Source organism: Balaenoptera musculus, chromosome 13 (genome assembly GCF_009873245.2).
Source record: "Balaenoptera musculus isolate JJ_BM4_2016_0621 chromosome 13, mBalMus1.pri.v3, whole genome shotgun sequence".
NCBI lineage: Eukaryota > Metazoa > Chordata > Mammalia > Artiodactyla > Balaenopteridae > Balaenoptera > Balaenoptera musculus.
The window spans coordinates 9,779,278-9,806,416 of NC_045797.1; the positions used below are offsets into that span (position 1 = coordinate 9,779,278).

The 27,139-nt window shown below is 43.3% G+C and overlaps 1 protein-coding gene and 1 non-coding gene across 2 annotated transcripts; both read left to right on the forward strand.

Annotated features, from left to right (window-relative positions):
• The first annotated feature begins 140 nt into the window (after positions 1–140).
• Positions 141–23,018, forward strand: STARD7 (StAR related lipid transfer domain containing 7). The gene is made up of 8 exons (XM_036872501.1): positions 141–1,912; positions 12,097–12,305; positions 12,623–12,672; positions 13,918–14,028; positions 14,109–14,191; positions 14,625–14,724; positions 20,216–20,300; positions 21,101–23,018. Exons 1-8 carry the CDS (start codon positions 1,587–1,589, stop codon positions 21,283–21,285), a joined length of 1,149 nt encoding a protein of 382 aa, XP_036728396.1. The 5' UTR covers positions 141–1,586; the 3' UTR covers positions 21,286–23,018.
• Positions 23,019–26,491: 3,473 nt separating this feature from the next.
• TRNAE-UUC lies at positions 26,492–26,563 on the forward strand. The gene has a single exon. It is a non-coding gene; the product is annotated as a tRNA-Glu (tRNA).
• The last annotated feature ends 576 nt before the right edge of the window (positions 26,564–27,139 follow it).

The following is a 27,139-nucleotide window of genomic DNA, read 5'->3' on the forward strand; positions in this document are numbered from 1 at the left end:
AATACGAATCCCAGAGTAAAATCAGTCAGTCTGGAGAGATCTAAATTTCAGTTCCCAGTACAGCATTTTTTTTTTGGAAACATCTTTTATTAAGAACATATAAAATTGCTCAAACAGGTACATTAAGAGTAAAGTTTCTAAATGCACTGCCTTGGAATAAGCACAGGCTCTCACATGAAGACTTCCTTTTACAGTATTTTGTTCGTCTGTCAATAAGGCTCTTAATGTAAGTTTAAAAAAATTAAGGAAACAATTTCGTGTAAGGTCTTCCTAGTGGATCTCCAGGCATTCCATTTTAATGAGGTTGGGCACAGAATAGTAAGTTAATGCCCTTCAAGATCATTTGGCCAGGTTGTTCATGGGTGGTGCAAAGTAGGTTTTGGGAAACCTGTTTACCTTCTCAAGCTGCCACCTTTGGGTCAAAGAGAGAAGGACAGCTACTACACGACCAGGGGCATCTGCCCCAAGCAACTCCATTCTGCTGTCCCTTTAACCAAAGGGCTACCGCATTTCCAGACTGCGACGGGTCACCTGCCCACGTAGCTCCCTGGAAAGTGTCCTGGGCTCTAAGGATGCCACACCGGCCCACTCTCGCGTCGAGGCTTCACAGGGACAGGACGAGTGCTCAGGCTCCGAGCCTCGGAGGTGGTCTCGGCGCGCCGGGCGCTTGCGGGAGAGCCAGGTGGAGGCCGAGGAAGGTTTTGAGGGCAGCGGCCGCCAGGCCTCGGCAGGGTCTCCACTCACCAAAGGCGTCTACACCGTCCCGCCCCCGACTCCCCTAACTGGACACTCCCAGCGTCCCGCAGATGCAGTGCCGAGACCCCATCCCACCCTAGTCTCAAATCAGTGAACCAGACGACGGTCGCAGGCCTCTCAGAACAACTGAGCGAGCACCGCGCAGAGGTCTAACAGGCACCTGGCCGTGCCCCCTCACAGGGCGGGGTCGGGGGGCCGGAAGATGGCGGCGTCGGCTAGGTCCACCGTCCAATCTCCCAGGCGCCCTTGACTAGCTCTGGCCGCCGCGCCACCTACCTTGCTAGCTAGAGGTCCCGGCGCGCCGCGCGAAGGGGCGGTGACGGGCACTTGGCACCGCCAATCAGCACCGGGAGTCCGGGCCGCGCCCAATCAGGGCCGGGCGGCAGAGACCGGAGTAGGTTGCAAGCTGGCAGCGCATGTGGTGGACGCGGAACGCTGGGGACTTCGCCGCCAGCCTCGCCGCTTCCCGCGCGCTCTGTACCAAGGCCCCTGGCGCCGGCCTGAGGACGCCGAGGAGGCAGGGGGCCGACAGGGCTGTCCGGCCGGAACCGCGGAGCACCTCCTGCAGCGGTCGCGGGCCCGCCCCCCGCGGCCGGTGCCATGTCCGACTCTCTTCCCTAAAGGAGACTTCCTCAGCGGTTGCTGCCGAGAGATGAAGGACCTGTTGGAGCGTCAGACGACTTCGGGGCCGGCCAACTAGGGGGGCTCGGCAGGAGGTCGCCTGCGCCCTCCCGGGCTCGTTCCTTTCGCCCCTTGAGCGAGGCCTCGCTCGCCTCCGGGCACGCGGCGGGTGCAGAGAGCACCTGGGCCCGGCGGGGCGTGCGGGCAGCATGTTCCCCCGGAGGCCGCCGTTTGGCCTGGCCGCCTGGCTGCTGGTGGGCGCGGCGGCGACCGGGCGCGCGGGGGCGCGGGGCGGGGGCCTCCTCGCCCTGCTGGCCAATCAGTGCCGCTTCGTGACGGGCCTGCGCGTGCGGCGGGCGCAGCAGATCGCGCAGCTCTACGGCCGCCTCTACTCGGAGAGCTCGCGCCGCATCCTCCTTGGTCGCCTCTGGCGCCGGCTGCGCGGACGCCCGGGCCATGCCTCTGCCTTGATGGCGGCGCTCGCCGGCGTGTTCGCGTGGGACGAGGAGAGGATCCAGGAGGAGGAGTTGCAGAGGTGGGCTCGGCGGCGAGGTCGCGCCTGTTCCCTGGGGTGGGGGCGGTGGGGTGGGGAGGTGGGAACGTTGAACCCTGGGGCCTGCCTTGGCCGTCAGTGTCTCCCGTTGACCCGGTGGTACTGGAAGTGACGATGCAAGTAGCTTGATCCTATCGTAGCAAAGCACGTTTCTTCATTGCATCTGTGTGTTAACTTGATTTGTCGAGTTAGAAATAAATGCGAGTGTAGGTTAGTGGAGGAGGGAGGCTTTGGGGCGCATGCCACTAAAGAAATAGCACTGTGGAAAATGGGTATTGAAGTAGGCCATTGTTCACGTAATCTTTAACATATCCAGAAAGGTGCAAGTTCCAGACAGGTTTTAAACTTGATGTGAGGGTATACTTGTGCAATTTACAAAATCACTTCATTCCAAATGGGATTTCGTGAGAAATGCCAGGAGCGCTCTTGTCTTTGTGACTCATGGCAGAATTAGGAGGCTGGAAGCGATTTTGCCCTCCTGGGACAAACCAGTAGCCCAGACATTTTAACCTGGAAGAATTAGGTCAGTTGTTTGCTACTTCCACTAGAACTCTGGGAGTACTGTTTTATTAGGTTCTGAAATCACGCTGTCATCATCAAAAACCTCTGTGTGAAAAAAGTGCTGTACCATTGATTGAATTTGTTAACCTGTGGTTCTAAACTGAGCCCTTAACGGTTTTCATGTAATATCATGGGGAAACCTTGATTTGGGTCTTGCTTTACATTGTCGCTGTATTTTCTTTTTAACAGATATTCTTAAACTGTGTTCTCTCTCCACACACATACTCTGCCCCCTAAACTCTGAAACTGATTGCAAGAACCTAGGATAGTCCCCTACACCAGATAAATTCCACACAAGTCTATTTGTTGTCGCTATTTCTTCTGTTATTCCACATTTTTGGTTAGGTTAAAAATGGAAGTATTTCAGTAAAGTTAGCACTGTGACCTGTATGGAAGTGTAGCACCCAGATGGCAGGCAGCTATTAGTGTAACATTGTGCGTTGTGGTTAAATGCAAGTGTATCTTAAGAGCTGGTAATACTTTTTCTAACAGGAAAGATGACTGTTCTACAAATGCAATTTAAAATCATAACCACGAACAACCTTATTCACAAAAAAGTTAAGATATCGAAGCATGATAGGTGGTTTGCCTAGTTTCTGTTAGTGTTCTTTTGCTACTTTGTCCATTTGTTCTAATGGTGTCCTCAGGTGTGAGAAGTAAAAGAATGTATGGGAAGGAAACTTTTAAATTGAGAAATTACCAATTAACTGTTTGACTTTTCATTCTGTTTTTGACGATGAAATACCCATGTTCCACGATGGTGAAGTTTGAGGGGAAAATTCCCAGTTGGATCTGTTTGGGGAAGAGGAGAAAGACCAGGAAAGGGCCCCTGGATGCCAAAGAGAGGGAAGATGTTTTGGGGGTGGGAGTTGAATAGCGTTGGGGCCTAGGTGACAGATGTCGTTCTTTGTCTTTCTCCATGTATTTTTATCGACCATATGCCCTAGAGCCTCTGTTTAGCAGGTCTCCCATTTGCAGGAGCTAGAGGGGGAAAAAACAATAGGAGATAGATGTGGTAAACACTTGAGTCCATAGTCATTACCCACTGTGGCAGAAAGAAATCGGACAGTTGAAGCACTTGGTTCTAATCCAACTCCTAAAGAAGTAATCTGCGATAACCCATTTGGGAATTTCAGGAGCTTAGAGGAAGGCCAGTAAGGACACTTAAGGTGCCCTTTTTGACCCTCTCCAGAGTTGTTCCAGTAAAGGCCCTCATTTAACATCGCATGTCCAGTTCATGCTTGAATTCAGTCATATACTTAAAATTTGATCAAGTCCATTCTGAGGATTTTTTAAAATGTTATACTGATAGGGAGGCAAATAATATGCTGTCAACTGTATCTTGCTTGTACAGTGATTTCATAGGTCTGTTGTCATAGCTTGTCATGTTTATATTTTATTTTTAAGTAATTAATTTATTTTGGGGGTGGTGCGCACCGTCCACGGCTTGCTGGATCTCAGTTTCCTGACCAGGGATTGAACCCGCGCCCTCGGCAGTGAAAGCATGGAGTCATAACCACTGGATTGCCAGGGAATTCCCAGTATTTTATTGAATAAGATATTCTGGGTATAGGTTAACTTTTTTTGGCTTGGTGTTTAAGTATTTTGTTTGCTTTAAAGGGCGCTGAGGTTGTCGTAGCTAGTTTAGAGGATCTTAGATTTTGTTTGTTCTAGTGAGATGATTTTGGGTAGCTTCCATAATGGAGCACAGTTGAGTGTGCCTCGGGACATGTGCATTTCTTTCATTGTTAACGGAAGAAGAGCATGATTGTCCCATGGCCCCTAAATCACAGCCTTTGGCTCTTCTGTGCTGTTTCTGTACCAACTTGTCCTGGTACAGACTAATTCAGATATTGCTGTCTTGGTCAAACAGTGATGGGGTGTGAGGATGTCTCTTTGAATGTGTGCCTTAAAGTGGTGTGTGTTTTTTCTTATGTTAGTAGAGTTTCTGTTCAGAAGGACAAAGAAAAACCCTTGCTTTCTATTCTCTTGTGCTTAAGAACATCTTAAGTAGGAACTCATTAATCGAGAATCAGCAAGAAAATTAGAGAAAAGAAGTAACTTGTACAAAGTGACTGACTCACTGATAGGCCAGGTGTAGAAATCAGGTCTTTTAATGCTTAATCTAGTGTTATTACCTGATAGGCTTTAATTAAATGATCAGGCAAAATAACTTTTAATCATTATTTTTGGTGCTAGCTGGCATTCTGTGAGCTCAGGTCAAATCTTATGGGAAAATACAGTAGTAAGTTTTTTAAAATAAATAAATAAATAAATAATTAATTATTTTTTTGGCTGCGTTGGGTCTTGTTGCTGCACGTGGGCTTTCTAGTTGTGGCGAGCAGGGGGCTACTCTTCCTTGTGGTGTGCGCAGCCTTCTCATTGCGGTGGCTTCTCTTGTTGTGGAGCATGGGCTCTAGGCACGTGGGCTTGAGTAGTTGTGGCACGTGGGCTCAGTAGTTGTGGCTCATGGGCTCTAGAGCGCAGGCTCAGTAGTCGTGGCACACGGGCTTAGTTGCTCCACGGCATGTGGGATCTTCCCGGACCAGGACTCAAACCCGTGTCCCCTGCATTGGCAGGCAGATTCTTAACCACTGTGCCACCAGGGAAGTCCCAGTAGTAAGTTTTTATTGCTTTGGAACATTAAGAAAAATTACAGGGACAAAAAGGAGAAGGAAGTTAAGAAATATGAAAGCCTAGGGGAAAATGCTCCATTAATCTCCCTCCTCTTTTTTAAAAAAGTTACAGTTCATTGCTCTAGAAATTTGAGTAAATAAGTGACAGTAAAGTTTCATAAAGAAAATTAGCCATTTTCCCATTTTGGTCTTTAACTTTTCAGTGTGCTGTTAATTAGATAAATGATCAACAAAAAGTCCTTTTGGCTTAAAGGAATTAAAAAAAAATTTTTTTTTGCCACTGTCACTTAAGGATGTTTTTGTTATACCTTCTTAGATAATCAGAACTACGCTCAGAATTGCAAAGACCTAATTGATGTCTTTTAGGTATGTCCCATGACAGTTGTACTTCAAGGTCTCTAACTTTGACAATAATTGGGAATTTGAGAGGGGATCATTGAAACAAGACAGCGTCTTACTGAAATTACCAATTACAGGAATGGCTTCATTTGAGTCATTTTAGGAGCCTTATATCAAGCTCTCCACTTAGGTCAGGACCCCCTATAGATGAGCCAAATATGATTATCCTTATATTTCTGTTTTCATGGTTTTATGCCCTCAATTTCCATGGCTCTCAGTCCAGCCTTTCTCAAATGTTGAAATGATTTTAGTTTTGAAGAAAGGAAAGCATTGACTTTCTTTCTTTGATCCTCTTACTAATCTGCTGGTTCTGTTACTATCTTGGGAATAATCTTTTTTGTCCTTCTTTCCTCCCTTCTTATTACTTAAGTCTCTTAGATACCAAGGTTTAGACACCCATCTCTTACAAATAAGGTTTGGCACAACAGGCTAACGAGATAACACGGTGAGAGGTTTCTCCTTCCTCTACATCTATGATAGTGATTGTGCACCTGTGTGCTAATGATGTCTGTCATGTCAACAGTTAGAAGTTGAGACCCTTCTGAGATTCCCGAACCTGGAACATAACGATCATTGACATTTCCATGATACAGTCTTACTCTAGCATTCATGTTGTGCTATTCAAAGAATGAATGTCATACCTTCACAAGACATTGCTGTCCTCCCTAGGGACTTAGTCTCATGTTTAATCAAGGCCACCTAGTGACCTTTAATCCTATAGGAGAGGCTGATTAAGCAGTGGGTCAGAAGCTCTGTACCACCTTGAGTCTTAGAAGGCCGTTAAAAATATTGCCTGTAGTCATATAGTTTAATTTTCTTAGAACCATATTACTATATAATTTTATGAGCCTCTGATGTGTTTTTCATAAGACATTCCTATCCCTCTTCATTATGTGATAAGGACATTCAAAAGTCCAGCTTAATTTTTATTGAAGGGTGCTTTACTAGTCCTCAAAAGTGCCATGATTGGTTCCACGTGATGCCTGCATTGTTGTCCTCGGAGCAGAGCTGTGACGTGACTTTACTTTCTCCTCTGCAAGATCTTATTGCCTACTCTAAATTTCCTTCCCTATTTCTGTATGGTTTTTGCAATGGTAGCAGTCAATCCTGTTCTGCAATGTTAATTCAAATTGAAACTTCAAAAAAAAATGGTTAAACATTTTTCATCAGAACATCAGTATAAATTGTACTGGCTAGGGTTATTGGTTGCAAACAAAGAAACTGATATTGGTTAACTTAAGCCAAAAAGGTGTTAGGTCATTCAGAGTGTTGACAAGAAGGCCACAGTACAGGTTGGCCAAGAGAACAGCCGAGGCCTGCTACTGGTACAGGAATGCTCTTCTTTGGGCAGTGTTGCTGGTATTGTTTCCTGTAGATCTGTTGCACTGCTGGATTCTCAACTGCCTCAAGATCACTGAGAAAATCTAAAAGGTCCTGTGCCTTGTATTATTTCCTCAAGATTCAAAGCCTCTACCAGAAGTCTCTGATTAACCTCACTTAAATTAGGAGCCATGTGCTAACTGCTAGGGGTTGAGATAGGGGCTGCATCTCACCTATTTGGGAATTCTCTTCAAATAGGAAAAGATTTCAGGCAGTGGAAACAGCAAATGTCCCTGTATATAAATATTTTCATTTAATTCCGAAGTTTAAAATTCAGAGAATTGGAATTTTAGAGCTAATAGAAACCGTCAAGAAATAATGTCCTCACTTTACAGGTGGAACAAGGGAGGCTTTGCAGTTAAAATGACTTGTGTAAGATCACACCGCTAGTTGGCAGAGCCAGGACTGGAACACAGATCTCTACACTCACCATTGCTTTAGATGCTCTAAACTTTTAATCTTGGGTTGCCAGTATAACTTTGAATTTTTGGCTTTTAAAGCAATGTGTTAATCTTTTAATACGAATTTGAATTATTAAGGCCTACTTCCATATTTACTCAGTTTATACTGTGAACATTTGTTGAGCATGTAATGTTTACCAGGTACTTGCTAGGAGCTGGACATAAAAATATGAAAAAGACTGATTCTGGGCCTTTAGAGAATTCATAGTTTAGTAAGGGCGACAGATATAAAGATAGATTAATTATAATGTGTGATATGTTTCTGTAGAGGAATAAAAGTAAATGTATATGGTTAACTGCCTGGGAGTTAACCTTGACCCTTGTGGGGTTTTTGAAGGTTAAAAAGGCATGAAAGGGCCTTTCAGACAGAATGTATCAGTAGGTGGTGTCTTCAGTCTTTTTTTTTTTTTTTTTAAAGGCAACATTGTTCAATTTGTGGCATTTCTTTCTCTTGAGGCTGTTTTGTTTTTAATTTTAATTTTTATTCATTTATGGCTGTTTTGGGTCTTCATTTCTGTGCGAGGGCTTTCTCTAGTTGTGGCAAGCGGGGGCCACTCTTCATCGCGGTGCGCAGGCCTCTCACTATCGCGGTCTCTTGTTGCGGAGCACAGGCTCCAGACGCGCAGGCTCAGTAATTGTGACTCACGGGCCCAGCTGCTCCACGGCCTGTGGGATCTTCCCAGACCAGGGCTCGAACCCGTGTCCCCTGCATTGGCAGGCAGATTCTCAACCACTGGCGCCACCAGGGAAGCCCAGGGTCTTCAGTCTTGAATTGCAGAAGTGACATAGCCAGCAATCTTGCTTTCCTAACTGCTATTTAAAGGTTAAGGGGAGGGACTTCCCTGGTGGCGCAGTGGTTAAGAATCCGCCTGCCAGTGCAGGGGACACGGGTTCGAGTCCTGGTCCGGGAGGATCCCACATGCTGCAAAGCAACTAAGCCCGTGCACTACAACTACTGAGCCTGCGCTCTAGAGCCCGCAAGCCACAACTACTGAAGCCTGCTCTCCACAACTACCGAAGCCTGCGCACCTAGAGCCTGTGCTCTGCAACAAGAGAAGCCACTGCAATGAGAAGCCCGCGCACCATGACGAAGAGTACCCCCACTCGCCACAACTAGAGAAAGCCCACACACAGCAATGAAGACCCAATGCAGCCAAAAAAAAAAAAAAAAAAAAGGTTATGGGGAAAACAAACCATGTTTTTTTTGGATTTTTGCTTTTTTAAAACATTTTTATTGGAGTATAGTTGATTTACAATGTTGTGTTAGTTTCTGCTGTACAGCAAAGTGAAATCAGTTATACATATACATATATCCACTCATTTTTTAGATTCTTTTCCCATATAAGTCATTACAGAGTATTGAGTAGAGTTCCCTGTGTTATACAGTAGGTTCTTATTAGTTATCTATTTTATATATAGTAGTGTGTATATGTCATTCCCAGTCTCCCAATTTATCCCTCCCTACCACCTTTCCCCCTTGGCAACCATAAATTTGTTTTTTACATCTGTGACTCTATTTCTGTTTTGTAAATAAGTTCACTTGTACCATTTTTTTAGATTCCACATATAAGAGATATCATATTTATCTGTGTCTGACTTACTTCACTCAGTATGACAGTCTCTAGGTCCATCCATGTTGCTGCAGATGGCATTATTTCATCCTTTTTTATGGCTGAGTAATACTCCATTGTATATATGTACCACATCTTTTTTTTTTAATTTTTGAATTTTATTTTATTTATTTTTTATACAGCAGATTCTTATTAGTTATCTATTTTATACATATTAGTGTATATACGTCAATCCCAATCTCCCAATTCATCCTACCAGGTTAAGGGGAAAACAAACCATGTTTAAAAAATTTTTTTTTAAATGTTTCAGATATATAAAAAGGTTTAAAGAAAAACATGAATGTTACAGATACAGTTATATTTAAGAACTAAAATATTGTAAATACAATTAAAGCCTCCTGGACCCTTTTCCAATGGAAATATCCTCTGTCCCCGAGATTATCCCAATTTATTATATTTCATTACCAAATGTGTCTTTATACATATGTATACATCCCTATATGATATATAATGATACATAGTTTGACATATGGTATTGTTTTGAATGTTTCAAAGCTTTATGCCGTTCTGAACAAAATACTAACAAACTGAATTCAGCAACATATAAAAAGGATTATATACCGTAGGTCCTTGTTGTTTACCTGTTTTATATACAGTAGTGTGTTATTATTTTTCAGATTCTTTCCCATTACAGGTTATTACAAGATACTGAGTATAGTTCCTGGTGCTATACAGTAGGTATACCTACTTGTTGTTTACCTAGGGATCAGCTGGTCAGTTTCCACAAAATAGCCTATGATTTTGATAGAAATTATGTTGAATTTATAGATCACTTTGGGTAGTTTTGCCATCTCAACAATATCAAGACCTTCAACCCATGAACACAGTATATCTTTCCATTTATGTCTTTTAAAATTTCTTTCAATGATCTTTTGGTAGTTTTTAGTGTGTCTTTCACTTCTTTTGTTAAATTTATTCCTTATTATTTTATTCTTTTTGATGCTATGGTAAATAGAATTGTTTTCTCAATTTTATTTTCAGATTGTTCATTGCTACTGTATAGAAATACGATTTTTGTAAATTGATCTTATATCCTGCAAGCTTGCTGAACTCTTTTATTAGCTCCAGTAAGTTCCTGTGGATTCATTAGGATACTTATATGGAAATGAAAGACCCAGAATAGTCAAAACAATCTTGAAAAAGAAGGACAGAGTTGAAGGACTCACCCTTCCCAATTTTAGAACTCACTACAAAGCTACAGTAATTAAGATGATAATGGTACTGGCATAAGGATAGATATATAAATTGTAGGAATAAAATTTAGAGTTTAGAAATAAACTCTTAGCTTTATGGTCAATTTGATTTTCAACAAAAGTGGCAACACAATTCAATGGGGAAAGAATAGTCTTCAGCAAATGGTGCTGGGACAACTGGAGGTGCATATGCAAAATAGTGAATTTACACCCTTACCTCAAACCATACACAAAAGTTAAAATGGACCAAAGACCTAAATGTAACCTAAAACTCTTAAAAGAAGGCATAGGCATAAGTTCTTATGATACTGGATTAGGCACTGGTTTCTTAGATATAACACCAAAAAATTGAACAATCAAAGAAAAAATAGATTAACTTCATCAAAATTGAAAACTTACGGGGACTTCCCTGGTGGTCCAGTGGTTAAGACTCCGTGCTTCCAGTGCAGGGGATGCAGGTTCGATCCCTGGTCGGGGAACTAAGATCCCACATGCCGCGCGGCGCGGCCAGAATAAAAAATTGAAAACTTCTGTGCATCAAAGGTTACTATCAAGAAAGTGGAAGGACGACCCACAGAGTCAGAGAAAATATTTATAAATTGTGTATTTGATAAGAGACTAGTATTCAGAATATATAAAGAACTCTTAAAATTTGACAGCAAAAAGGCAACCCAATTTAAAACAAAGATTTCAGTAGATCTTTCTCCAAAGAAGATACACAAATGGCCCATAAGCACATAAAAATATGCTCAATGTCAGTAGTCATTATTAGGGGAATACAAATGGAAGAACACAATGAGATACCACTTCACACCCACTAGGATTTCTGGAATCAAAAAGATGGGACGATAACAAGTGTTGGCAAGGATGTGAAGCAGTTGGAACCCTCACACATTGTTGGTGTGAATATAGAAATGGAACAGCTGCTTCGGAAAATAATTTGGCACTTCCTTAAAAAGTTAAACAGAGTTTCCGTGACCCAGCAAGTCCACTCCTAGGAATCTACCCAAGAAAACTGAAAGCTTATGTCTATACAAAAGTTGTATGCAAATATTAATAGCAGTGTTATTCATAATAGCCATAAAGTAGAAACCACCTAAATGTCCATCACCTGATGAATGGACAGACAAAATGTGATATATCCATACAATGGAATATTACTCAGTCATAAAAGGAACAAAGTACAGCGTGAATGAACCTTGTAAATATGCTAAGTGAAAAAAGCCAGATCCAAGAGACCATATTTTGTAAGATTCCATTTATGTGAAATTTCCAGATAGGCAAGCTCATAGAGACAGAAAGTAGATTGGTAGTTGTCAGGGGCTATGAGGAGTTAACTGCTGATGAGTATAGGTTTCTTTTGGAGTTGATGACAATGCTCTGGAATTAGTGGTGATGGTTGTACAACCTTGGGACTATACGAAAAAGCACTGATTTGTATACAGTAAAAGGATGACTCTTATGTGAACTATCTCTTTAAAAGAAGGAGGAAAAATATATAAATACTCTTATAATGTGATAGGAAGACAACCCAATAAAAAACGGACAAAAGGTATCAAATGACATTTCCTAGTCATAAATTATAATAGTTAACATTTGAGGGCTAATTATATGCCTGGTGTTAAGCACTTTACAGGTAAATTTATTTAATTTTTATAATCAACCTTGGATGTAGTACTATTATTATCCCCATTTTACAGATTAAGAAATAGGAATTGGTTAAGTTGTTTAATATTCTAGTTGATGAATACTGGACTGGGATTCAAACTCAGGAACTCATATTTTTATTCCCTACACTTTATACTGTTTTAAAGCCACACCGTTCTGTACCAGTCTTTGTGTGGCCATTGCATTTCACAGGGCAGACTCCAACCATTGCACCATGCCTGTTGTTTTTCTCTCCAGATCCATCGATGAGATGAAACGGTTGGAGGAAATGTCAAGTATGTTTCGGAGCTCTGGAGTTGACCACCACCCTCCAGAACCAAAATCCCAAACAGAAAGAGATGAAGATTCAGGAGGCAAAGACCAACCGTGGGAAATGGTGATGGATAAGAAACACTTCAAGCTGTGGCGGCGCCCCATTACAGGCACCCCCCTTTACCAGTACAGAGGTGAGCCCAGCTTGGCTGTTGGCAAGGGTGTTCGTGCTGGCAGGTGCACAGCAATGTGTTCCTGTGCTCTCTAAACTCTTCCGTTCTGGTGGTTTCTTGGGAAAATTGCCCTGTTTGTTGTTTTTCCTCTCCCAGATGACAAGAGTCTCCATGTCTTTGCTACACTTTGCTATAGGTTGCCTTTGTCTTTGCCGCCCCAATATGACTTCTAGTTTCTGAATCTGCCCTTAAGATGTGTCAGTCAGTACTCTACAACTGAAATGCAGTTAAGTGACCAGAGTGTGGCAAACATCCCTTATTCTTTCCTGTCATTCTAGTTTTTGGAACCTACACAGATGTGACACCTCGGCAGTTCTTCAATGTTCAGGTGAGTACATTTTTCTTCCCAGATTTGGAGCCACTAAGCCTAGAAGTCCACTTGCCATCGTCCACATGAGTAATTTCTCTGACTCAGAAGACATTGGCTTCAATCCATCTATCTATTTCTGTACCCCTCATTTCACGTCAAATGACCTCTGGGTAAACCTTTGATTTATAATTTGTTTGTCCAGTGGGGATGAGGCCAGTTCTGCCCTTTACAGAGCTGTTGGGAAGATCAAATAGAGGAATGGATTTGAGTGCTTGAATATATTTTATACGGCTTTATAGTTTTTTTTTTTCTTAAACAATTTAAGGGTAAGTTTACATACCCTTTATTCCAAAGTGCTTCAGTGTATATTTCCTAAAACTAGACATATTCTCCTAGCTAGCCATGGTACCATTAGCAAAGTCAGTATAAATTTAACTGATGCAGCACTTACAGAATCTTTGTATTCCAGTTTTACCTACTGGCCCAACGATGTCCTCTATGGCATTTTCTCCTTCAGTACAGATGCAGTCAGGATTTAGCAATCTGGAACTTATCTACAGTGAAGGTGTTTATTTGATAAAGATGAAGCTAATGTGTTTAAAGACTCTGTTCCTCCTTGTGGGGAAGTGTATGAAAGGGAAGGTGGGATCACCCAGAGTTCTACAAAAAAAATTTTTTTTCCTTCCTGGAGTTTTCAAGTTTTATTGGACTTTGAGTTTGATGGTTATAAAACACACTGCTAATACGCAAGTGCATGCTTTCCCCTAAGCACCGAATTTTGTCAATCTGTATTGAGTTTTTGTTGGTCTGGATATGTATGATATATGTCTTACTTTGAAATTCCATAGTTACTAGTGATGCTACAAATTTTTAAAAATATGCAACTTGTATTTCTGTGAGGTGTCTGCTCATACTTTTGGACTTGCTATTTAAAACTTTTTAGAATTGTTTCACCCATAAACATTTATATCACTGTCTACTGTATTTTCCCTAGACATGTCTATTACAGTTTTTTTCTCTTACACTTGTCTTTTTCTTGTTAAGATTCATTTTCAAGGTAATGGGATTGGCCTACAGGAAGGGATTTTAAAAGACTCGTCTGTAGTAAACATAGCCGTGTCTTTGACACTTTGGCACTGCCTTTTAGGTCGGATCACTGTTTCAGAAGAAGATTCTTGGGTCAGAGGCCCAAGCATCTGGAGAAGTCTTCTGCAGCTTTGTTTTGGATCTCTTGGGTCTTTATGGTCTGTTCTGTTTCCACAGCTGGATACAGAGTATAGAAAAAAGTGGGACGCCCTGGTGATCAAGCTGGAAGTGATCGAGAGGGATGTGGTTAGTGGTTCTGAGGTTCTTCACTGGGTAACCCATTTTCCTGTGAGTATTTTCACCTCTGCTTTTACTTTTATCATGTCCATGTGAGGCAGAGCACTAATCCTGCCCCTCCTTTTCTTTAGTATCCAATGTACTCACGGGATTATGTTTATGTTCGGCGGTATAGTGTGGATGAGGAAAACAACGTGATGGTGTTGGTGTCACGGTATGTGCGGTGGCTCCTGCTGGGTTCCTTTAGCTTGTTTGTCCATCATTCATACATGTGTGGTGGGATTTTGCCTTATGAGTCAAGCCCGGGCCCTGTGCATCCCAGCTAGAATGTGAGTGGACTGGGACTGGTGACTATCTCAGAGGATTGAAGGGATACAAGCTTTTCATTAAACTAATCCTTTAGTTCCTTAATGTTGATAATTAAAAAAAGAAATGCTCTTTTCCTCAACACAAAGCCTAGTGAGCCAGGAATCACCAACTTAACTCACTGTTTTTAGTACCTAGTTTATACTCATTCATCTTTGTGACTTTTCTGATGTATTTAAAAAATTAGAGGCTGCCTTTTAGATTTTCCTCTTAACTTCAGCTCCCATGCTGTTCTGTATGTAGACATTACTCAGAGTTGCCCTCACTTCTCTCCCTCCCAGGGCCGTGGAGCACCCTAGTGTGCCGGAGTCTCCGGAATTTGTAAGGGTCAGATCCTATGAATCCCAAATGGTTATCCGTCCCCACAGGTCATTTGATGAGGTGAGTTCTACATCATCCGAGAGGTGATGTGTTAGCGGCTTATGAATTTTCTCAAGGAATGCCTTTGATCTGAATTGGGGAGGGCGCAGTGGTTCTCACACTTGACTTGCATCAGACTCCGTGGGAGCTTGTTAAAACAGTGCTGGGCTGCGGCCTGAGAATTTGCATGTTTTGAGAAGTTCCCAGGTGAGGCTGCTGCCGCTGGCCTGGGAACCCCACTTCGGGACCCCCGCTGTAGAGTGGTGTACCTGGGAGACCTCCCGAGACAATGTAGTGATGACCCATGGCTCCCATTACCTGAGGGACAGTTAGCAGAAGACCATGGCCCCTGACTCATCGGCCTGTCATTAGCGGCGTTCCTGAGGAATCAGAGCTAGCACCGATTCCATCAGAATTTCCCCACAGTGGGCAGAACACTTGACTGCCTTTCTGGGCTCCTCTTTACTTGTCTATAAAATGAGAGAGACTAATGCTCTCTGCCTTCTTTAAAAAATTTTTTATTTTATTTATTTATTTATTTAGGCTGCGTTGGGTCTTTGTTGCTGCGCGCGGGCTTTCTCTACTTACTGCGAGCGGGGGCTACTCTTTGTGTGGTGTGTGGGCTTCTCATTGCGGTGGCTTCTCTTGTTGCGGAGCACAGGCTCTAGGCGCACGGGCTTCAGTAGTTGTGGCTCGTGGGCTCTAGAGCGCAGGCTAAGTAGTTGTGGCTCACAGGCTTAGTTACTCCGCGGCATGTGGGATCTTCCTGGACCAGGGCTCGAACCCGTGTCCCCTGCACTGGCAGGCGGATTCTTAACCACTGCGCCACCAGGGAAGCCCTAGAGCAGTATTTTTCAAACCACGCATTGCTACCCACTAGTGGAAGACAAAATTAATTTAGTGCTTAAAGAGAAAAGGAATAAATAGAATAGAAACTGAGTGTAAGCATATTTCATGAAACTTTTGTTTGATTACGTAAGCATGTACAAGTGTGTGTGTGAGAGACAGAGTGAGAGAGAACTTGGTTACAGTGTAAAAAGGAGTATTTACAGTGTGTTGTAAATACAGTTAAAAAATGTTTTAAAAGTCCTTGCTTTAGAAGCTAGACAAGAAGGCTGCTGTCGATAGCTAGCTGCTTTTAGGAAGGGGAGCCTGGCTGGGGACGGTGGGAATTAGAATTGTGCCTCACTCTTTTCCTTTACATTGCTTTTGAAATTTGAACCTTGTCTGTGTATTTCCTATTTGAAAAAAAAGTGACTTGAGTCCCAGCATTACTGCCTTTAGAAACCCTGACCATGAAACAGCTAAGGCAGAGTTTGGCACCTAGCAGAGTGTGTTGCACCCAAAAAATAACTTCTTTCAGCTGGGGTGGGGGAACAGTATGAATTATCTGTGTAAGTCTTTTAGCATATCGTGGCAAGCTCTTAAGAGAAAGGTGAGACTTGAGTTGGTTCTTATAAAAAGGCAGACTGTGGATAGAGGAAAACAGGAAGGACCCTGGAGGTAGAAGACACGATTCAACCAAAGACAAAGATAGGAATGAACTGTGGATGTTGAGAGACTGACTCACTGCTTGGAAAGGAGGGCAGAGTTTAGGGAGGAGTGGTAATTACCTTGACCATGTGCAGAGGGTACTTGAAAACCAGGCAGCTGAGTTTGGGTTTGCCAGATGGAAAGTAGATCCTTGGGCCGAGGTATGGTGTTTTGTTAGGTGTTTTGTTTGTTTGTTTGTTTTTTGTGGCCCCGCCGCATGGCTTGCAGGATCTCAGTTCCCTGACCAGGGATTGAACCCGGGCCATGACAGTGAAAGCCCGGAATCCTAACTCCTAGGCAACAGGGAACTCCCTAGTTTTTATGGAAAATTTGAGATGTAGACAAAGGATAAAGAAGTAGAGAGTATAATGAATGAACCCTTTGTATTCATCCCCAGCTCTGACAATGGCCAAACTTGTTTTATCTGTACTCTTTCTGTTCCCTTTCCCACTCCCCTGATTATTTTGAAGCAGATTCTAGTTTTGCTATAGAAGAACCAAAGAAGAATTCTTCTATAGAAATTTCAGTATTTATCTCAAAAAGAAAAGGGATTTTTGAAAACATAATATTCTATTCCCTAATATCAAATATCTGTAGTGTTCAAATTTTCCTGATCATCCATGTATTTTTTTGTAGTTGGTTTATTTGAATCAGGATTCAGATAAGATCCAGACATTGAAATGCGTTCATACTGTCTGTAGCTTTCTATCTATCTCTTGAGTTCTTCCTCCTTTTTTTTTTTTTTTAATTTATTTTTGCTGCGCTGGGTCTTAGTTGCGGCACGCGGGACCTTTGTTGCAGCATGCGAGATCTTTAGTTGCGGCATGCATGCGGGATCTACTTTCCCGATCAGGGATCGAAGCCGGGCCCCCTGCATTGGAAGGTGAAGTCTTAACCACTGGACCACCAGGGAAGTCCCTCCCTCCTTTTTTCCCCTTGCAGTTGTATTTATTGAAGAAGCAGGTTCTTTGTCCTGGATCTTGCTGGTTATAGTCCTATAGTGTCCATAGTGTCATTTAACATGTTTCTCTGTCCCCTGTGTTTCCTGTATATGGGTACTTTGATCTAGAGGCTTGAACAGATTCAGGTTGTTTGGGGCAAGACCACTTTATTAGAAGGAAATAATGTCTGATTGTCCCTTTCTTTGTGAATTTGGAAGTGATTAATGATTATTGCTCAGATCCACTATATTTCATTAGAGGTTAACAAAATATTGTGTAAATCCTCCATTCTTTCTTCATTTATTTCCATTTATTAGGTGACATACTTTAAGGGAAAATTTCCTCATTAACTGTTTGGTTTCCCATAGTTCACAGAGGAAAGGGAAGTAAGAGAAATGCTTGATTTGTTTCCTTCATTTACTAGTTTTTAAAATAATGAATTGGTTCTTTCAGCTAGCAATCCTTCAAAGATAAAGTTTTTTTTTTAAGAAATGCCATTAGAAACTCAAATTTAAACATACTTGGTTGGTTTTAGTCTGTTCCCAGTTATTCTTACTGGTGTTCAAATTGTCCCATTTTTGGTCATTAGGAGCCTCTTCTTACTGACTGGAGTCCTTTTGACTTGACCTCAGGACTCGCCTGGTTTCTGGTGTTATAAGATGTTCCAGGTTTACCTTGTATAGTTTTAGGTGTAAACCTGGAAATGAGCATTTCTTCTGGGAGCCCTGGTTCCCTTTAAGGAAATGTCATTTAAATACCACAGTTTGGCTTCTAGGAGTTCTCGTGGCTCTGGGCCTACTCATTGTTTTTAGGCCTTTTCAGAAGGTAGCACTAAGTAATAAATTTTGTTTGTTTGTTTTAAAGATACATCCTAAATGCACACTAGTACTTTTAACTCAAAATTTAGGACTGTAGGGTGTATGTCTTTTTGTCTTTAGGATATGTATGCACTGTGCAAAATGTTGAGGCTTTTTTTTTTTTTTTTTAAAGATTTATTTTATTTATTTTTGGCTGCATCGCGCCTTAGTTGCGGCACGTGGGATCTTCGTTGCGGCATGCGGGATCTTTTGTTATGGTTTGTGGGTTTTTCTCTTCTCTAGTTGTGGCACGGCGGGGTCCAGAGCACATGGGCTCTGTACTTTGCAGCACGCAGGCTCTCTAGTTTGAGGCGCGCTAGCTCCCTAGTTGTGGCGCGCAGGCTTAGTTGCCCTGTGGCATGTGGGATCTTAGTTCCCTGACCAGGGATCAAACCCACGTCCCCTGCATTGTAAGGCGGATTCTTTACTACTGGACCACCAGGGAAGTCCCCAAAATGTTGAGTTTTAAGGTCACTTGAAATAGGTCCTCTCTTCCTGGTTTTTCCTATCAACTCAGTTCATAGTTAGGTTCCTTGTTGTCTACTTTTGATTTTTAGGTAACTCAAAATATAAAATATAATTTTGTTTTTTTAAGTAAATTAAAAAAATATAAATATAATTAAATATAAATATTTAAATATTTATATATAATTTTAAAATATAATTTTGTTTTATTAAATAATAAATTTATATATAATTTTATATAATTATAAATTATAATTAAAATTATATAATATATAATTATATGTATTTATATAATATATAATATATAATTTATATATATAATAAATATATAATTATTTTATATATTATATAAATTTATGTAATTTATATATCATAAATTTATATATTATATAAATTTATTTTATAAATTATATAAAATAATTATATAATATATAATGTATATATAATTATATAATTATAATTTTATATAATTATAAATTATAATTAAAATTATATAATATATAATTTTAAAATATAATTTTGTTTTATTAAATAATTTAAAAAATTGTGTTTTCAAAGTCAAATATGTAAAATAAGAAATAGAGTGATTTGCTTATATCCCTGTTGCATCTACCCAGTTCCTTCCTTCTTCCTGTAGGTAACCACTGTTTTCAGTTCTGGCTTCTTTTTTTTCCATATAAGCGGTAGTGGATGATCTCTTACCCCTTTGGGTGGAGCATAATTGGTTCAGACCTCTCCTGGGATCGGGACACCTGTAAATCTCTTAAATCCCTGTCCTTCACTGTACCCATGAGAGGTTGAGCCAGAGAGAATGGGTGCATGGACCCTGTGGTCAGAATTCTGGGTTCATCTTGGCTCTCGTTGAGTATGTGGTGACCTTGGGCAAAGTCCCTGAACCTCTTTGTGCTCAGTTTCCTCATCTGTAAAATGGGGGATATTGGTGCCTACATTATAGGATTGTTGTGAGGGGTTGAAGCAGTTCCTGACAAGTGGTTAAGTGCTGTTTACATGTTTGCTGTTAGCAGTAATGGTAGTAGAGATCATATCATTTTGGTAAAGATTAAGATATTTAAACATTGGGGGTATGTGTTGGGGTTCTCAGGACCACTCCCCCATTTGAAGATCGAGTAAAAGGACGCACAGGACTCAGCTTATAGTTTTACTCATGGCTGAGATTTATTACAGTGATGGAAAGATGCACAGCTGGATCAAAAGGGGAAGACACAGGCGGGGTCTGGAGGAACCCACTGCAGTCTCCCCATGCTCTCCCTCCCGTGAGGGCCCACGGAGCACATCCTCTCCCAGCTGCAACATGCGTGTGATGTTTCTGCCCAGGGAAGCCCAGTAGAGACTCAGCGCCCAAGATTTGTACTGGGGGCTGGTCACATGAACACCCTCTGCCTAGCGTGTCCTAAAATCCCAGACCCCCAGGAGGAAAGCAGGTGCTCAGTATGAAGTGCATTGTTTGCACAGAGGAGACACAGGGAGCCACACTTAGCACTTAACTGTTGACTGGAGCCAAGTTCCCAGACACCAGCCGGGGCCAACCTCGTGAGATGGTAGCCTCTCAGGTCTTCAGTGTTCACTCTTTTCTGCTCACGGTGAAAAACTGCCACTCTCCGCCTCAGAGTCAGATCTTGGTTATTCTGTGGTACTGGATATGGAGGCTGTGGGGATAGTTCCGGTACCTTCATCTTTGCTGTTTTTCTTTTCCAGAATGGCTTTGACTACTTGCTGACGTACAGTGACAATCCCCAGACAGTGTTTCCTCGTTACTGCGTTAGTTGGATGGTTTCCAGTGGTGAGTGGGCGCTTGTGTACTGGGCCTGGACCTGGGCTGAACATTTTGTTTTTCTGTAGCTTCTTGGTGGCTTCAAGGAGATTAGTACTTGTCTCACTGGAGCCCTTCCGAGTTCATTGTTGAATACTACCTTGAAGGTAGTAAAGCCTCGAGCTGCAGTTTGGTGGAGTAAGAATTCTGGAGACCCAAAAAGGAACTTATGCCCAGAGGCAAGCTGAAGAACATTCTATGTATATTAATGCATTTAAAATTTTTCTTCTTAGATAGTGTTGAAAGCCATAAATCTGGCATAGAAAATGTGGTTATAGGACAGTCACCCGGAGAAGGGGCCATCACCCTTCTTACTTAACGGAGGCTACACATCACTGCTGTGACTGCATCTTTCCCTTCCAGTCTCTCGCCTTAAAAGCAGCCTCACGTGATTTTCTTTCTTCTGCTTCTCTGTAGGCGGCTTCTTACACCTCAGGGGGAGAATGGAGAGGAGATTAGGTGTTTCCGTTTGACATTTCTCTAAACAAAATTGGCAGATATTTACGCTGTGCCACTGATAAATGATATTTTGATCACATAAGAGAGCCTTTGGGGATTTATGTGGCCTGATCAGCACCCCTTTTCAAAGGATCTCAGAGGTCATGGGTTGTTTTCACTCCCTAAAAGTTTTGGTTGTCTGTCAGTCCGTCTGTGATCTCTATAAGCAGTCATTGGCTCCTTACCAGGAAAGAAATAGGCCCTTCTAATTTTGAGCCTACTGTTGGTTTGTATGTCAGCCTACCTACCCAGATTTCCCTCTCTCCCAACAGGCATGCCAGATTTCCTGGAGAAGCTGCACATGGCCACTCTGAAAGCCAAGAACATGGAGATCAAAGTAAAGGACTATATCTCGTCTAAGCCTCTGGAAGTGGGTAGTGAAGCCAAGGCCACCACCCCATCTTCTGAGCGGAAGAGCGAGGGTAGCTGTGGCCCTGCCCGGATTGAGTACGCCTGAAGGACTTTCAGATAAGCAGGGACAGGCTGCTTCTAGCCTTGTCTCCGTGTCTTATCACTCACTCTGTTGCAGAACAAACAGGACGTGTATTTGAAGGCGTCTGCTGTAACCACCAGTGCAAGATAATTCAATACTGGTGTCCGGTCTTGTTCAGAGCCCTACTGCTCTTTATTAAAACAGAAGAAGGAGGCATCCGAGGGGGCATCGTCATGTTCTCAGGCCAAGCATTTGGAAATTTGGTGTTTCGCTGAGCTAATCTGGAACAAGCCTCTCACCTCAGGCCAGAGGGGACAACATCTTTTGCTTCCTCTGCGTGGTTTCCTCTGCCCACATTCCATTCTCAGCCTCGGTTCTGCAGCACTCTGGGTTTCCTTCGGTTCTGAAGGTCCAGCTGGACCACCGGGACGGTTGCGTCTTCAGTGAGGGATCGTGGGGAGTGCCCTTGGTCACGGTCCTGGTGTTGAGTGGGTGTGAACTGTTGCTTGGCAGTGTAAGTGCCTTGTCCTCACCTTCTCCTGTCCTTAGGGACATAAAGTTTGTACCAAGAAATATCACTCTTGGCCTCCCATTCACACCCCATTGACTCCCTCTACCCAGAGCAGTTTCCTTTGAGTTGACCAGTTCTTCTGTATTCGTGTGCTGTATTCATCTGGGTCGTTGCCTCCTCCCGCAGGCCGTTTACCAAGAACACTGGGAGACGGTGGCTCTCTGTATCATCAGTGTTTTTGATGGGGTCAGTGGAGATGCTCGACACATTACACTTTAGCTCTGTTTTTTTTTTTTTTAACCTTTGTTAAACAGTGGGAATTGGGGAGTTGAATAGGATTTTTCCATAGTCTGACTGTATAGAAAACACCATTTTGATTGAGGTGCTGTTTTTCACACTTCAGGTTTGACTGGATGCTGAGCACTTGCCCATCCTGGAAGGCTAAAGACAGACGAGTGGGGATTGGGCGCCTCCCTTGCAGCTCTCAGAGCTGTAGACGAGCTGTGTGAACAGATAAATGGAACCTTGTCCCAAGTGCTAATGTAAAGGGGGATGTGGTTTATGTGACCCTCTTGTCCCTCTGAAAAGCTTTTCCTCCTCTTCCAAGCTAAAATAAGAGCAGACTACGTTGTTCAGATAAAGTCACAACCAGATGGGGTCCATTTGGCCTGGCTGAGTTGGCTTATGGTCGTGCTGCATTCTGACTGGAGAAGCGGGAACAGCTTTCAAATCCTCCTCCCTCCCCTTGTTTCTTAGAATTTGAATGACCAGATTGCTCCCTACCCCAACTCTACCCTTTTGTGTTGTTGAAAGGGGAGCTAAACCTGAGACGAACTTCAAGCCCCTCGACCTTTCTGTTGCCTAAGTACTGTGCCAAGGAAATGCCTGCCCCGGTGTTTCAAGTCTTGCGTTCTCTGCGTCATTGGCAGAGCAGGGAGATGCATCAGGCAGTCCCAGCTTCTTTTCGTTGATCGTGTCTCTCTCCTCATCCCCAGGACCTGACAGGCCAGGAAGAGGCCCTCGGTTATGTTGGAAGTTAGCGCCTGTGATTGTTGGGACGTGGGTGGTGTGGGCGAGTGGCGTGAGTGCACATGTGATAAGGGGCTGGGCGTTGCCCATATGCTTTGTGGCAATTTGACTCTGCACTTGGGGTTGGTCTATACAGTTACTTATGTCATTGTAATGATTTCACTCCTGTGACATTTTTATCAAATGTGTGAATAAATACATAAAGATTGGTATGAAAGAGTGTGTCTTTGGACAGATGTTGGTGGGGAAATCTTGCATACTGGGCTTATTATTTCTTCCTGATCATAAAGTTGAAGTGTGTTTCCGCTCATAGAGTTGGCACTTGGAAGCGGCAGGGCTTGGTCTTTCTTGACGGTAACTGACACACCGCTCACTACCTTGTCTAGACTGTAAGCCCTTTCCAGGTGACCAGTTTGGCAACTGAAAACAAACCACCTGTTTGCACTTCTTTGTCTTGATCTACTAGTAACCCACACCCTTTGCTTTAAAAGAAGGATTGACTTGGAGGAAACAGTTAGAGCTTTGCTGGGAGGGAGTGAGGAGAGGAGGGACTCGGGCTGGGGCTGGAGTCCTGGGGCTGGAGAGGGAGGGTGGTGAGCGCAAAACCGAGGGCATGGTTAGGTCACACAGGCAGTTCTGCTGGAATGCAGATTTGTGCCAAGGTGATTGATACGTTAGAGACACTGAGCATAGCATGAATTTTGAGTTTATGTGTAATTTTTGCCTGTGGGAGACACGAGGTGAACACGGATGCACACCCAAACTACGACAGCTCTTTCCTCCACATTGCTCTCAGATGATCTCTGGAAAGACACCTGTGCTGGAACACTACTTGTCAGAGGTCGTATGCTGCAGGTGCACGTGTGTGTGTATAGTCACATTTATTTCTTTGTTTTGTTTTGGTTTTTTAAATATTTATTTATTTGGCTGTGCCGGGTCTTAGTCGCAGCATGCGTGAGGGATCTAGCTCCCCGACCAGGGATTGAACCCGGGCCCCCTGCATAGAGAGCACGGAGTCTTAACCACTGGACCACTAGGGAAGTCCCTGTGTAGCCTCACATTTGGAGAGTTGGTCGCTGCACTGGCCTTCAGCCTGCTGTGGACACCCCTGCTCAGCACCCCTGCCATTCTCCAGGCTCTGTGTGAACACTTCACGGAGAAGCAGCTGAGTTCTTGACTGAGCAGCATTTCTGTTGTTGGATAGCTCCGGCTTTCAGAACGTTCTTTACATTGAGACCAAATGGTCCTCATACTGTCTACCGATGGGTCAAGCCCTGTCCTTGGAGCAACACTGGAAAACTCTCCCATGGGATAGCGCTTCATGTTCTTGAAGACGGTGCTCATGTGACAGCTTTTCCCAGGCTTTATGTCACCAGCAGCTTCAAAAATCCTCCAACTTTTTATTTTGAACAATTTCATACATATAGAAAAGTTGAAAGAGTAATTAAAAAAACCTTATATACCATTTCCGTACCTTTGCTGGTTGTTAACAAAGGCTTTATCTTCCTCTCTGTATACACTTTGCTATGACTGGACTGTATCCTAAAATTCATATGCTGGGACCCTAACTCCAACATGATGGTGGAGATGTGGCCTTTGGAACGTGATAGGTTTAGATGAGGTCATGAGGGTGGGTCCCCATGATGGGATTAGTGCCCTTATACAAGAGCTGCCAGAGGCTTGTTCTCCCTCTCCACCTGTGAGGACACAGGTTGGAAAGCCAGAGAGAGCTCTCACCAGGAAATGGAATCGACTAGCATCTCGATCTTGGATGTTCAGCCTCCGGAACTGTGAGAAATAAATTTCTGTTGTTTAAGCCACTCAGTCTGGTATTTTGTTATGGCCTGATTAGACTAATACACTTTTTCATGACCATTTGAAACTAAGTTGCAAACATATTTCACCCCTAAATACTGGAGCATGTTTTTTTTTTTTCCCCCACGCCACGCAGCATGCAGAATCTTAGTTCCCTGACCAGGGATCAAACTGATGCCCCCTGCAGTGAAAGTACGAAGTCCTAACCCCTGGCCTGCCAGGGAAGTCCCCGAGCATGCTTTTTTATAATAGGGATATTCTGTGTAACCACAATGCCATTAGCACACAGATAAACAATGTCATAATATCTAATAATTCAGTCCATATTAAAATTTCCCCAGTTGCCCCCTATATGACTAGCAAACTCCCCTCAGTAGTTGTGGCACGCAGGCTCAGTAGTTGTGGCTCACGGGCTCTAGAGCTCAGGCTCAGTAGTTGCGACTCACGGGCTTAGTTGCTGCGCAGCATGTGGGATCTTCCCGGACTGGGCTTGAACCCCTGTCCCCTGCATTGGCAGGTGGATTCTTAACCACAGAGCCACCAGGGAAGTCTAGGAAATTCTTTTCAAAATGAAAATATCCTTCATAAAATTTGAGAACTCTTAATTTCTAACAAATAAGCTTGAAAAATGTCTAAAAAATTAAACTATAACCTTTGGATGGAAGTGATTTTGATGTAAAATGTGCCTGTTCTTACAAACCCCAGTAGTACTTGATAGAACATTATTCCAAAGCGACTCCCAGGCCACACACTGTCACAGTTGCTTTAATAACCTCATTCTGGTTGATTCTGGTCCACAAATGCATTTAAAATTTTTTTCATACAGGTAACTTATAAATGACCTAACTTTATTGTCTATTTCTTTTTTAATAAATTTATTTTTTATTTATTTTTGGCTGGGTTGGGTCTTCGTTGCTGCGCAGGTTTTCTCTAGTTGGGGCGAGCGGGGGCTATTCTTCGTCGCGGTGCGCGGGCTTCTCATTGCGGTGGCTTCTCTTGTTGCGGAGCACAGGCTCTAGGCACACGGGCTTCAGTAGTTGTGGCTTGCGGGCTTAGTTGCTCCGTGGCATGTGGGATCTTCCTCGACCAGGGATCGAACCCTTGTCCCCTGCATTGGCAGGCAGATTCTTAACCACTGCGCCACCAGGGAAGTCCCTTATCATCTATTTTTAAAGAGCCTCACCATACCTAAAAAGGTAGGGTGGATGTTTGAACGTAGTAATGTTTGGGTGTTTTTGTGGTTAATGCATTTTACCATATCTTAAAACTCTGCTGTTTACCATGTCTTAAAACTCTCTGCTCTATAACATGAGTTAGGATTATGTTCATCCTTGAGGGACAGAAACCCACAATATGGCCTAAACAAGACTAACGTTGATGTTCTTTTCTGAATGTAGCCGGTCCAGGGCTGGCACGGTGGCTCCTTGGTCCTCCCAGACCCAGGCTTCTGCAGTCATGTCCTGCCCTCATCACACGGGGGTGGATTCAGTTACATCAGAATCTCTGGGGTGAGACCCAAGCATTGTGTTATAATTCTAGATATATTATAGTTTGTCAATGCTCTTCCTAAAAGGTGGAGCCCAGGACTACACTTGACTCTGTTCCCTGGCAGGTGAGCGTCGTGAGGACGGGGCCTGTGTCTGCTCAGTGTCCAGTGGGGCCTGCTTCCCCTCCAGCCATCACGTCTGTGCTCTGCCAGTGGGAAGGAGCAAGGGGAAAAGAATGTCTCTCCCCCTTGAGGACCCTTCCCAGAGTGGCACATCATTGCTGCTTAAAACCGCAGGGACCAGAACTTAGGCCAAAGACCACACCCAGCTGCTGAGAGGCTATACTTTGAACAGCCATGTGCCCAGTAAAAATTCAGAGGTCGGGAATTCCCTGGTGGTCCAGTGGTTAGGACTCGGCACTTTCACTGCCAGGGCCCAGGTTCGATCCCTGGTCGGGGAACTAAAATCCTGCAAGCTGTGCAGCGCAGCCAAAAAAAAAAAAAAAATTCAGAGGTCATTTTGCTGAGGAAGAAGGAGAGAACGGAAATGGGGGCAGCTGGCAGGCTTTGCCAATTTACAGCTAAGAGACACCTACAACTTTAAGTGCTTCACTTCAAAGACTCTGGACTCAGTTAAAAAGGCAAAAATGCCAGGAGATATTCTAGTTTGCTAGGGCTGCCATAACAAAGTACCACAAACTGAGTGGCTTGAGCAACAGAAATGTGTCATCTTCCCAGTTCTGGAGGCCGGAAGTCTGAGATCAAGGTGTCAGCGGGGTTGGCCTCCCCCAGCTTCTGGTGGTTGGCGGCCATCCTTGGCTTCCCTTGGCTTCTAGATGCATCCCCTCACCTCTGCCTTCACGCTCACGTGGCATTCTCCCTCTGTGCATGTGTCTATGTCCAGATTTCCCCTTTTTGTAAGGACACTGGTCATATTGGTGACAAGCCCATTCTATTCCAGTATAACCTCATCTTAACCTAATGACATCTCAGTGGCACTATTTCCAAACAAGGCCACATTCCGTGGTGTTGGGGGT